The sequence below is a fragment of the Limulus polyphemus genome, unplaced genomic scaffold (genome assembly GCF_000517525.1).
Source record: "Limulus polyphemus unplaced genomic scaffold, Limulus_polyphemus-2.1.2 Scaffold474, whole genome shotgun sequence".
In the NCBI taxonomy this organism is placed as follows: domain Eukaryota; kingdom Metazoa; phylum Arthropoda; class Merostomata; order Xiphosura; family Limulidae; genus Limulus; species Limulus polyphemus.
This window is the reverse complement of record NW_013666084.1, coordinates 356,837-370,978: the sequence shown is the minus strand read 5'-3', so window position 1 is coordinate 370,978 and position 14,142 is coordinate 356,837. Positions and strand designations below refer to the sequence as shown.

Below are 14,142 nucleotides of genomic sequence, written 5' to 3'. Positions count from 1 at the left end.
ACGTAGAGTGGCGATGTGGTCTGTACACGATCTATCTTGTCTAAATCCTGCCTGCTCTGATCTCAGTCTTTTGTCTAGCGCCTCTTTCAGTCTCTCCAAGATGATTCTAGTCAGCACCTTGCTGGGGATGGACAGCAGCATGATTCCTCGCCAGTTGCTGCACTGGGAAAGGTATCCTTTCTTGGGCAGCTTCACTAGGTACCCAAGCTTCCAGTCGGCGGGCACTTGCTCCTGCTCCCAAATCTTCTGCAGGAGAGTATGTATTGTCTCTGCTGCTGCTGCCGCATCTCTCTTGAGAACTTCTGGTGGGAGGCCATCAGGACCTGCTGCCTTGCTGTTCTTCAAGGACTTGATGGCTTTGATGATCTCTGCCTTGGTTGGTGGGTTGGTGTTGACACATAGGGGCTCCTCTGCTGGTGGTATGTCAGGAGGAGCTGCTGGTGGTGGTCGGTTCAGAATCTCCTCAAAATGCTCTACCCACCATTCTCTCTGTTCTACATCGCTTGTGATGGTTCTTCCCTGTTTGTCCTTGACTGGCTTACTTAGGTTGAAGCTCTTCCTTGACAAGGCACGCATGATTTCATAGAGTCTCTTCATGTTATTCTGACTAGCTGCAGATTCTGCCTCCTCTGTCAAACCTTGTATGTATTGTCTTTTGTCGTGTCTTGCACTTCTTTTCACTTCTCGGTTTGTTCCCAGTACTCTGCTCTTAAGTCTCCCTTCACTTGTTGGTCCTGACATCTATTAATCTTCTGCTTCAGTTTTCTTCTCCTCTTTATCTTCTCCCATGTTTCATTCGACATCCACTCCTTCTGCTCCCTCTGGCTCTTCCCCAGTACTTTGGTACAAGCGGTCTTTCAGGTCTTCTGTAATTCAGCCCAGTGGTTCTCTATTGTCTATTCTACCAGATCTGTCAGTGCCTCAAAACTGTTTCTGACTTCACAGTTGAACTCTTCTTTGTTCTTGCCATCTTTCAAAACTGAATGTTAAATTTATGGTGTGGTGTGCCTGAAGAGTCACAGGAGGATCTCAGCTTGGTCTTCAGTGTTGCCACAAGCAACTGATGGTTTGAGGCTGCGTCGGCGCCGCACCTTGCTCTGATATCCAGCAGACTTCGTCTCCACTTGTGGTCAATGGTGAAGTGGTCGATCTGGTTGTCCGTCTTCCCATTTGGTGATGTCCAAGTGGTCTTGTGGATCTTCCTGTGAGGATAGATGGTGCCACCTATGACTAGGTCATTGAAAGAACAGCGGTCTATAAACAGCTCTCCGTTCTTGTTGCAGGTGCCTATGCCATGTCTGCCCATGATGAGTTCTCTGTCTGTGTTTTCGTCTCCCACCTTAGCATTCAAGTCGCACATCACGATCTTCATGTCTCTTCGTGGAGTCCGGTCGAAAAGGGACTGCAAGGAATTGTAAAAGTATTCTTTTTCTTCTTCATCTGCCGCATTGGTTGGTGCATAGCATTGGATGATGGTTATCTTCCTGCCCTTGGAGTTAAATCTTGCTGACATAAGTCTTGCTGGGACGGATTCCCATGCCATCAATGCCCTTGTAGCCTCTGACGCCAGTAGTAGCGCGACTCCTTGGGTGTGGTCGTGGTCCGCGTCTTCATGTCCGGAGTAAATGATGGTTTCACCTGAAGACAGTCTGGTCTGGCCGCTTCCATTCCATCTGGTCTCACATAGTCCGAGAACCTTGATGTTGTATCTTCTCATCTCGCTGGCCACTTGTGCTGACTTGCCACTCTCATACAGGGTTCTGGTGTTCCAGGTCCCTATCCTGGTCTTGGCCTTAGTCGTAAGAAGACTTGTCGGCGAGCTGGCTTCCCGAAGGCTTTCACCAGTCCGCATCATGGGCCCCGCCGAAGAGGAGTCTTCCCGTCCAGGCAGCTGCTGGGATTAAGTTGTTGTTGCAGTTTCTGTAGCAGGAATATACAGAATGTAAGGCATTTTAATATTTGATGTATGCTTGTAGTAAAAGATGCTGGAACTTATAAACGTTTCATAGACAGATTATCTCTTTGTAACTCCTTGTAAGTCTAAGAATATCAAAATGAGTTAAATAAGTTTATTTCTATCTATGATATTTTTCGTTTATGCTTAAAATAAAAAAACAAAGAGTTGATAACACTATGTTATCAGCAGAAAAGAACAAACACTAATACAAGGATTAACAACACGTATAACCTAACACTATTTATACTAAGAACACACAATTCCTTACAAAAAATATGATATAATTCATACTAATTTTGCTTTCCTAGTATTTCTTAATAAATCTGAAAATAACAACATGGCTAACGTGTCCGAATAACACAACCTGTTTACAAGAACTATATTTCAACATGAAAGGGTCGGTTAAGTGAATTGTGTAGCAGTCTGACATGAGCAATTAAAGCACGAAAAATCTAAATTTGACGCTTTATAAATCAAATAAAATTTTGATGATCATTTTTTATCGAAAAATGTAATCGCTATTAATTTTTATTTTCCTTACTTTTGGTTTAAAAAACAAACTTTTGTTAATACAATACGCAAAAAATATTTAGAAAATACCAGTTAACTAATACTTTCACAATACGAATAACATGTTAGGAAATGCTCAAATTTGCTAAATTACCGATGGTTATCATTATGCAAAGTTTTAGAAAAGTTTCGTTGAATAGTTATATTAATTTCCTAGAACCGTAAGGCGACTTGATTCCTTTTTTTTCATCTCATTACCTCAACGAGTATAAAACAAGGTTACAATATTTAAAATTCACAAACAGCTAAAATGGGATAGAAAATAATGCATCATTTAAAAACAACGTTTCGCCACTGTTAACATAGACTCATCAGGTACCGAGGGGAATCGAACCGCTGATTTTAGTAGTTAAATCCGAAGACTTACCGCTGTCACACCGGAGGACATTTCAGCAACCCAAAGGTATTATTTAAACATTTTAATGACAGAGATCCATATTAATTTCTCACAAAAGCTGTTTTTGTTGTCGATGGTTTGTTATTAAGCGCAAATCTACCAAGTGGGCAATCTGGGCTCTGCTTAACACGGGTATTAAAACACGATGTTAAACGTTGTAAGCACGCAGGCTTTCTGCTGAGCCACTGGGAGCCCCCCCCCCCTCCCCACGAAGGCAAGTAAGGTTAAAATATTATTTGAATTCAGTACCACTCACCTTAGCGCTATTACGATATATACTTATTGGTATATGATTAAAGCACTTGTAAGTACCATTTTATGTATTGGCAATGGTATCTCCGACAACACAGAACCAACATTTATTAGAGTATTATGATTTACAATGTGTTTTCCTTATTATGCATATGGTGGTTCAGGTACGTATGATGCTGACTTAATAAGTTTAGTTAGCTTGAAACTAATTCAGATATATGAATAATCTGTGAAAAATGTTCTGCTCAAATGACCCTTCTCTCCAACATCAATTTAAAACTATTAGATTCAATATGACATTATAGCTTAAACATTTTTTAAAAGTATGTCTTCTGTATTAAGTTATAATAGTTTACTAATATGCTTAGTTGAAAACATTTTGCACAAATTTATGTGGAATTTTGGTTTGCTTTAATACGCAGGAACAATGTTACTGTTTTAATACATTTCTAGCTGTTCGAACGGCCGTCCATGACCTAGTGATTTACAATTTGTGACAGGTTGCAGCAAAAATGCGCTTTGTGATCACTAATGTGCTATAAGAGTGTCAGCCACATCACACAATTCGATCAGAGTCCAAGAGTTTGGCTAATTCCCTTCTTTCTAGTCTATCTGTTCAAAATTAAGATGGCAAACATTTAGGATAAACGTAATTACTAAGTGCCAGTTTTACATCACAAACTTGACAATATGTAAATAATTCTTATGTAGCTTTGCGCTAAATTCTGAAACAAATGAAGAAAGAGTAGTTGTTCGATGCGGCAGAAAATTTTAACATACTCGCTTCAGTTGAAAAGGTACATGAATAGTCCTACTATATTATGTTTACAACTTTAATTTATCATCTTCATCAAGTGATTATTTGCCTAAAACAGTTCTAGAACTATAAATATTGAATATTTGCATTTACAGTAGTTATATTTTGTTGCAATTATCAGTCCAAACAGAAATCCTTCTTATGTAACTAAAAATTTCACACACCATATCGTTTTCCATTTTAACACTCACGAAACAAATTCTCAGGTAACGTTCGATATACCTTTATCATGGGGCTGGCATTTGAGTGATGAAGGTAATAATTGGGAAACTGGCTTTTAGTAATAATTTATAACTATTATCCTAAGATTGTAATATTTTATTCAAGAGGTGGTTAAAATGAAAAGAGCACTGAGTAATTATTTATGAAACCTAACATATATTCATTGAATTTTATTGAAGTTGAATTTATTGAAGTTTATATTCGTGTCCCTTAAAAATGTATATCTTTTAATAATACTTGTCTTTATATTTTTAGGAGGAAGAGGAGGACGTTAAGGAGCAGCTGAATATTCCAAAAATTTTGGTTATTTTCGCTAACAACATTTTGAGTGACTTTATAGTGGGTGAATATCATACTGTGAAAATACATTGCATGTGTGTATGTGGGTGTAAATTTGTTACTTGCAATTACTTTTAATTCTATTTTCTTATTTTCTTTCTTTTGAAATTTTATTCTGGTATTTTATATCATCTTGGTTTATGATTGAATTGTATGTTAGGTATCGTATTTTTAGGAGCATATTTCCTATCAAAAAGCATTTGTTGTGCATTTGGATAGTCAAACGTTGCTAAAAAGGAAAATACGTCTGGGTTCTTTTCATAGGTATGTAAAAGTTGATAACTTTGCGTTTGATTTTAAGTACATTTTAAAATTAATCGTAAGCGGTGTAGATGTTACTGTTAGTAAGTTAACGGTTGCTTATGTATCGCGACCTAGTACAAAGTAATAACTGAATGTATGATCATGTAAGCCTAAAGTGATAAGAAAACAGTGCTCTGTTGGCAGGTTAATCTTCAACATATTTGCAATCGTAAATATTCATTATTACCATTTATGGTGTGTTGAGAAAACTTAATAAATTTGGAAGTAATTAGAACTCAGAAGCATCTCATTTCCTATTTGGTTTCCATTACAAGATAAACATTTATCAAAGAAGTGGATGATTGTTACACGTATAAAATATTGGGTTCACGCATCTATCTACAGCGAGCATTTCACTGCATCTAGTTTTCAGGAGTGTAGTGTATAAGTTCTGAATTTTTTATTACCCAGACTATTGTAAACTGAACATGCCATTCTTTTATTTTGCAAGTTATAATATCTATAATATAATAATAATATCTATCAAGTGGCAGTGTTTGGAGATGAGTTTTCAATGATACAATAGCAATGACTACAGATATGTATGAATTACTCTTATCAATATCTCATAGTGAATTAACTGAATACGGTATATTAGGAATGGAATAATAAGTCATTACAAATGTAATACCAAATACATTGTTTTAAGCTTTTTGTGAAGTGTCAAATCGGAGAGTAAGTCTCCAGTGTATAAAAAATCTTAAGAATCTCATTCTGAAATGGTATGTTTGTTTTTAGTGAAAATTTAAGTTTCAGCGAGAAAACATGACTGACTGACCACTTTAAATGCAAGATTTATCATTGTCAAATTGCAAAATTTTACGAAGTCTTAATAGTTGTTGGAAAATTACACTTGATTTTGAATGTTTAGCTTTCAGAATAGTGTTCCATTTAAGTGTTCACATTGTTTTAATGTTGGAGCAAAATGTCGTCATATAAAACCAGCTATATCTATAATTACAGGTAACTAACACTTGAATGCGCGCCTGTGCTATGGTTTGTTCTAAGTAATCATATTTCGATACAGTAGTAAAGGAGGTGATGCTCAACAACACCCTTTTGAATTTTCCAGTAAATTGTTCCCTTACTAAATAGTTTCTTCAAAAGAAGATTAAACTAATGAGAGAGCACAAGAGGAGATGAGATAACAAATATCCAACATGGAAGAGCTCATCAAGAAGATGAAAGAGCAAGGTTTAATATTTTCTTAACATCACAGACCTTTTAGAACAACCCTGAGAAGACACACGAGAGAAAAATGACAAATCGTTGCCAAATGTTTTGCAAAGATTGGGCTCTTAACCTGTGACAAAATGATATAAACTGGACAGAACAGGAAGTAAAGGAGGAAATATTCGGAAAAGTCTAACCAAGTCAATTTTTTTTTCAAACATGTGTAAATAAAATATGCATGAGCACTTTTAAACCTTTGATAGCTCCTAAATTCACCATTTATGACTGGCAGTGTTCTGGTACACAGGGGATTTTTCGCACAATGTTTTAATGTAATTTTCCATTTTGCTGCAGAACTAAAACAGCTTGTTCAATTGTTTCACATCTTTTGTTACGAATGTTTAAAATTACTTAATTTTGATATATTTTTACTAACAGAAACTGGCCATTTAAACAGTTTCATTTATTGTAGTATTCATATTATAATGTGATATATTGGCTATACATGTCTATTTTAGTGTTCTTATCCACAAACACTAAACTTATTCGCTTTTTTTACTGTTCAGTTTGTTGATTTTAGCAAATTAGTTGAATGTTTTTCTTTTTTGGTGTTATTTTTCTGTTGATTATTACAGTTAATTCAAACAAATTTCACCAATGTTTTTCAATTTGTTTTTTCAAAATGAAATTCTATGTACCTTCTTTTTGCAAGTAAATTGTAAAACGGTATATCTTTTGTTTAATATATAGAATATCTCTGACAGTATAAATTTTTTTGCAGTTCTATTGATGTTAAATGTTTGTTTGTGTGGTTACTTTCATTGTATGTGAAATACCAGTACATTAGCATTCAAATATACCCCAAAAGCATTTTATACTTACAAGAATAAACAACTTGTCAATTATATTCGGTAGTTGATACTTTTTATCTAATGTAATTAATTTTTTTTATCTACTATAATTATTCTACATTTAGAATGATATCTTACAAAATCGCCCCCCAGTGGCACAGCGGTATGTCTGCGGACTTATAACACTAGAATTCGGGTTTCGATACCCGTGGTGGGCAGAGCACAGATAGCCCATTGTGTAGCTTTGTGCTTAATTACAAACAAACATACAAATGTCTCCGGATGGCACAGTAGTAAGTTTGAGAACTTACCATTGTTACTGTTCACCATTGCAAGTATTCATAATGTTTCTGATACCCTGACATTAGGTCTATGCTATATAACTATAACCTTTAACTGCAAATTAACAATAGTTTGAGAAATTCATGGAAAGTTATGCTGTAACACCTGCAAATTTGTCTCGTACGCATTACGTGTTATTATTCCTGTATAGAGACAATACCTTCGCAAGATGGCAATAGCACAGGCACAGCTGTAAGATACATCAAATTACCACTTTTGGAATCCAGGAACCCTCCTAATATCAACTTGCAATTCGCGATAGTCTTTGAACTCTCTATGAATCAACAACTAATAGCCCACACCTCTGCCATAATATTACATAAACAATCTGAAACATGGCATTATTTTCCTCACGCTACATTAGTAGGTTTTGGTAGTGTGTGTGTGTGTGTGCTTGGGAGGGGGATTCTTGGCCCAGTGCCTTCTTAGGCCTATGTATGCCATTGTATATAAAAAAGAAGACAAATCCGAACTTTAATTGTAAAAGTTTTTATTAAGATGATTTATTTCTGGCAAAATACACTACAAAAGCTAAAGTATATTTATAATTTTTAATACTATAGCTATGAAAAGGGAAAATAAAAACCCTATTATAAAACAATATCAATGATTCCTCCTTCTTCAGCTCAATGGTATGAAAATTAGACGTCTTATGATCAGTTATGTGATTTGAAATGCGTATAATCAGTCATTTGACCTATGATATTATATATAGTGGTCTCACATAATCATTTCTCAGTTGTTTTTTTTTAAGTTAATCACAGAGATGTACCGAGCTGCATTAAGGGACACATTATGAAGATTACATCTTACTATCCTTTGTGCTGCGATGTGCTAGTTTAAATTGTCACTGATCGTAACCTAATAGATAATAACGTCAATCTTCAATCACAGTACTAAACCTGTTGAAATATTCCTTGAAGATGACGAAATTTTTCTCATCGGATTCCAATCTTATTTATTATGTATGAAATGTTCTAGGTATTAAAAGTGATCTAAAAACTGCTCTTGTCATAACTATGGAGATGTAAAACCACTACTCTCAAATACACATTATTTAATTGTTTTTTATGGTATAATTTTCAATTACAAAAATGCATTGTATTGATCCATTATTTCAGTCGGGTGATTATTTATTTAACAGATATCTTAACCAAATGATATCAGAAACAGTTGGAACCATATAACTGTTCTCCTGTTTAACATGTTCTTAGTGTTTCAGAAGTAAGTCCGAAAATGTATAACATTAACAATTTAGTTTCGATAGCTGTAGTGAATACAGCACAGATAACCAATTGCGTAGCTTTGCGTTTAACAACAAAGAAACAAACAAATTGTTTAACGGTGGAAGGAAAATGATAAAATTTTAGAGCGTGATCAATTTAGCACTTGAGAGTAAGACTTTGGACAATGTGAATATTAATATAATGGTAGCAGTGATATTAGATATTTAGAACTTCCAACATATACCATAAGTATAGCTGCAATAATATAGGAATATATTACTACCAATAGTCTATAAACTACACTAAGAAGTATAGTTTAATCATGAAATGTACATTTGAAGCATAATGTATCGTCTAGGAGTATTAAGTTTTCATTGGCCCTTAGGTAACTTCAGCGAGCTGGGTTCGAATCCATGTGATACCACAAAACAATCTCTACAATTTAAGCAGTGAGGTGCGTTATAAGAGAAACCGTCAATCCCTTGGCGTGGGTGATAGGATGCTGCTAACTAGCTGCTTTCCCTCTGAGCATTAGTTCAAAATTAGGAACGGCGGTTCATAACCTAATATTTATGTCAAATACCTAGAACTTTCTGTTGAACATCGGTATATCTGAATACATATTTTTACTACGTAGAAACATGGAGAAGGAATAATCTTGCCATAAATCCGATCGAGCTTTTATGAGGTAGTTTTATGATATTGTATTAAAGTATGATGAAACAAACATGATGCCACGGTCCAAGGTTATTTAGATGTTTTGTAAAATGATAGGAAAGAAACAGCTAATATTATTATGGTTTTGTATTTCGTATATTGCTAGTGCAGTCTGTATGGCTTTACCAAGTCGTATTTAACGGTACTTTGCTACGAAACTATTTTAGCAATGAAGGAAACATATTTTACTATTTATTTTATTTTTTCTTATTTCCAAAGAATAACCGATGCCAAGCTTTTAAGGTAAAATTATTTTAACCTACGCTTTTTAAATGCTTCATAATCAGAACTAACACAAATTATTAACACTTATTTTTACATTTTACTCGACTCTTAAGTCATTAATTATGCTTTCCCTTTTTTAGGGTTACCGTTTGCTATACAAAGTGCTGGTTTGTGTGTAGGAATATTATTTCTACTACTGTCAGCTCTTATGATCGACTATTCATTGCGGATTATCATTTTAACAGCAAATCAACTTGAACTCGACACCTACCAGGTGAGTTTCTGCTTTTTTTACTTGGCTAGAATTTATCAGACATATATCAATTTCTTTCAATTAGATATTTACCAGAGGAGATATTATTACTACAATAGAGAAACTTTTAGGATAGAAGCGTTACTTTCAACGTAGATATATGCTAAACAAGCGTTTTAAAGGATTCTGTGCATCAACAACTTCCTATTTTAATTAAGTTTGCTTCAGTGTGCTTCTATGTGACTGTCGCTATGTAATTTATTCATAATAGTGATAATTAGTCAAAAAAAGTATACAAAGAGACCTGTCAAATAATGTTCAGCCAAAAAAGTAATTCCGAACCGCATGTATAGCTGCAGAGGTTTAGAAATAAATGTTGTAAATAAGTTATGAATATTTTTACCACACTATATACTTTTCAAACTTTCAACTGAAATCTACAATTTTAACAGTCGTTTTGAAATCTGGATAAATGTCGAATGTTACTTCGAATACAATTTATACTACCACTTGCCTCTTATGTTTACTTCGTGTCTATTTTTTATGATCAATCTGTTTGAATTTTCATTGTCGTTATTAACAAAAATCCAAAACTACTCCATCGTTACGAGAAATATTGCATTCACTTGCCTTCCTTTGTTACGTATTGATGACCAGTATTGACGGGTTATTTTTTTATTTACCAGTAACGTGCAACATCTCGACTTTGTTTGTTGTCAAGTGTAAAGCTGCGCAATGTCTGCATTTGCTGTGCCCATCAGAAGGATTATACCCTCTATTTTAGACTTATAAACCTTCAAGCTTATTATTTTTGTTTGTTTGTAATTAAGCACAAAGCTACACAATGGACAATGCTCTGCCCACCACGGGTATCGAAACCCGGACTCTAGCATTGTAAATTTTGATATTTTTGTTTCTTCTGATCATGAAAATTATCAAAGATGGTTTATTATTTTAATACCAGTAACTAAAGTGGCATGTGGATTGTCAATGCACTACATGAAATAAACAAGAATGTTGTACACGTAGAGACAGTTGTCAGATCGAAGCTTATTCCAGTAGTGTTCTGTACGGTGCTCATGAATGTGGCAGAATTTTATTTGTTTTTGCATAAGTTCGTATAATGACATCATGGCAAAGTATATGTGTAGCGAAACAAGAACCCTGTGTCTCTCCACGTGAGATGCGAATCCAGGAAATCAAATTTATTTAGATACCGAACATCTGTAAGTTAACATTAGCAATTTCATCCAGAAGTGTAGGGGTAGCTCTTTGCGAGTGTAATGTGTTGTTTCGTATGCAGCATAGGTAAGGACTGCAAGTTTCTGAATTTTGTACATAGTTTCTACAAAACCTAATAACTGTAAAGTATTTGAATGTGATTCAGTGGGTTTTGCATCGAGGTAGCCTAATGGATTTAAGGTGCTATAAATTAACATTTCAGTATTTTTTTAATTAGATATTAAAAATAGCTATGTTTTCTAAATGTCACAGAAGGTTTTATTGGTTGTACAGAGTAAAAGCGATAAGGTGAGATCTCACCTGACGAAGCCGGGTAAACCTGGTGAAAAGTTGTGAATAAAATAAACGTTCTGTACAGCCAATAAAACCTTTTGTGAAATTTAAGTATTCAACTGAGACCAAAAATATATTAAGATAATTAATAGTTGTAGTGACATTAATATTTGTGATGAAAAAATGATTTCACATTTCAAATATATGAACTTTTCTCCCTTAAATGTAATGTTCCAACAAATGTCATACAGAGTATTATACATTATACTTTTTAAGTATTGTAACATTTGTTGCAGTAATAAATTTTTAATATCTAATATAAATATATTAATCAAATATTTTAAATTATTTACATAATTTTGAAAAGAATTACATGAATAAAATCATAATAAATACAATCAAAAATAATTTCTAATATTTATTGGTGGAAGGGGAAGTAATTAGAATTGCTAATTTGGACATTATATATATATATATATATAAAGACGAAATGTGTGTTTGTTTGTATCCCAACGTCTCTGAGCCTTTTAGGCCAATCTCAATTAAAATTGGTATGTAGACACTATGAAATATGGGGAATGTCACAAGGGAGTCAAAATTGAACTTAACCCTATTTCTATTTTTTAATGCTTCTTGGTTAATTTCCCCCACCTTATTCAGTCAATCTCAAATAATATTGGCAGGTTGACGCTTTATGCAATGTTGAATATTCTAGGGGGATTCAAGATCAAAGTATGAAAGTTGCTGGATTGTTTCTCAAACGACCATGCTTTTCTGATGGTCAATGAGATGTAGGATCTTCAAATGTGGGATCACCTCAAAATCTTTATTTGTTGTTAGATGGAAAGCAAACTGCAAATGTTGTTTATGAAGAAGCTTTGTTATAATTTTAAAACTTTCAGATAAAGTTCATGTTCAAGTTATTACTTTGAAATATATGATTGCTGTTAAACTTACATGGTTTGAATTAAGTTTAAACATTCCCCGTCAGCTTGTATCTTATACAGGAGGAATAATGTAGTTGTATCACCTTCCTTATTTAAGACCTGCTACTGTGGGGATCGTTTAAGAACCACTAAAGATCCAGATAGTGGCATAGGAGGATGAAGGATGGAAGTTATATCAATAGCATAAAGGTTGGAAATAGAATAGTAATACCTTAACATCTTGATATGTACGTACGTCCAAACATCGTATTGAGGGCTGGAATGCTGACTTCGAGAATAGTTTTGTTGTCTTCCACATAAATGTATAGCTCTCTAATTATTAATATTTTATCCATTGAAGTTAAACCAGAGAGACGATGTATCTTCAACTCAATTTAGGTCTTACTTCCGCCGGTACCTCAAACAACTAGGGTACATTACACTAGTATAAGAAAAAAATTATAGCTAAATAAAAAAGCTCTGTAGATCTGGGTGTTGAACTTGAAAAAAGGAACCAAACAAGACAGGGATGGAAGTATACATACCACTTGATCGACTAATGGTTACATAGCAGATTAAGCTGCCTCAACTTTACATGGAGAATAAAATTCTTACATTACTGGCTTCCCCACTTTGTCTATCGAAAGTTTGGTGTTTGAATAGAATCTTAGCTTTCATCATTATACTTTTCCTTTAGTTAACGTTAGAATACTACATTATGACTACGTTACAATAGAGTAACATTTTACGATTGGAAATTCTGGTTCTATTTATATGTACATATATATTGTTACGTCTCCGTTCGTTAGTTAATTTTCCGTAAATTAGTTCCGACGAAACTTTAGCGACACAAGTCCTTTCTTAAATATAACTGGTTTATTCTTTCTGAATACAACTTTGCAATACACTTAATTTCCACAGTCGCGCTATAACAAACGCTATAGTTCACAACGAACGTCTCACGTGCTCAACTCAACAATACTCTATCCGCAGTTCAATTACACATTGTTCCCGTCGCTTCTTGGCCGGTCTTATATATACAAAACTACTTCATATCTAGTAGTCTCCCGATGCTTCATGAACGGTCTAGAAGCGCGTGGCGTGTTACTAGAGTCACGTGACCTCCGCTGTCGTAACACTGCCCCTTCCTTGGTATTGTTCGTTCCGAACAATAGCCACTTACATGAAACCAATAAACAATTAACAATAACTTAATTAAATGTACAGAATTTACAAACACAAAATTAAAATTCAACAAAGTCTCTTAATTTTACGGGAAGTATTTTCTTCTGTACTGGCCTCCGTCTCGTTGGCTTCTGCTTCATGTGTGGTTCATCTACTTCATCAGGAAATGTCCTATCATCGGTAACAGTCACATCAGCGGTAGTAACTTCATCAAGGGCTTCACCGTTTCCCTTCTCAAAACTGAGTAGAGTTTCTTCTTTGACAGTGGCTTCTTCAGGTGGCACGTTATCAGCAACGTCATTTGTTCTGTTGTTCACTTCATTCCAACTGAAATGTCCTAGACTGTGATAATGCCAAAGCCTGTTGGCATGCACCACTTTTGGCTTACCTCGCCGACCACATTTTACCCATGAAAGTCACGTCTGAGAGACGATCCACTATGTCATATGGGCCTTCCCATGGAGAAGACAACTTAGGAGACTTCCCTTTGGTCTTCCTGGGATTATACAACCATACCTTGTCTCCTGGTACAAAGCTGACTTCAGTAGATCTCTTATCATAAGTTAACGTCATCGAATCAGCAGACGTTTTAAAGTTTGAACGCACTTGAAAGTGAATATCATCCATCCTTTCAGATAACACTTTCACAAACTCTGATACATTTTCAGGCAACTCTTCATAAGGTGGGCGTCCTGTTAACAGATCCACTGGCAACCGAAGTTCTCTGCCACAACATCAGCTTTGCTGGAGTGTATCCAGTGGCTTCATGTACTGCTGTTCTATAGGCCAACAATAGTGGAGGGAGTAAGACATTCCAGGCATCTTGGCGGCTATAACAAAACTTTGCCAATTCCTGTCCAAGTGTCCAGTTG

General features: G+C 34.9%; 1 protein-coding gene across 1 annotated transcript in view; it reads left to right on the top strand.

Moving 5' to 3' along the window:
- The window catches only part of LOC111085566 (putative sodium-coupled neutral amino acid transporter 11), a 62,644-nt gene that overhangs the window by 4,762 nt on the left and 43,740 nt on the right, over positions 1–14,142 (top strand). Inside the window, exons 2-3 of the mRNA XM_022384723.1 lie at positions 4,471–4,558; positions 9,532–9,665. Of these exons, the coding sequence (XP_022240431.1) occupies positions 4,471–4,558; positions 9,532–9,665 (222 nt within the window). The remainder of the gene's footprint in view (positions 1–4,470; positions 4,559–9,531; positions 9,666–14,142) is intronic.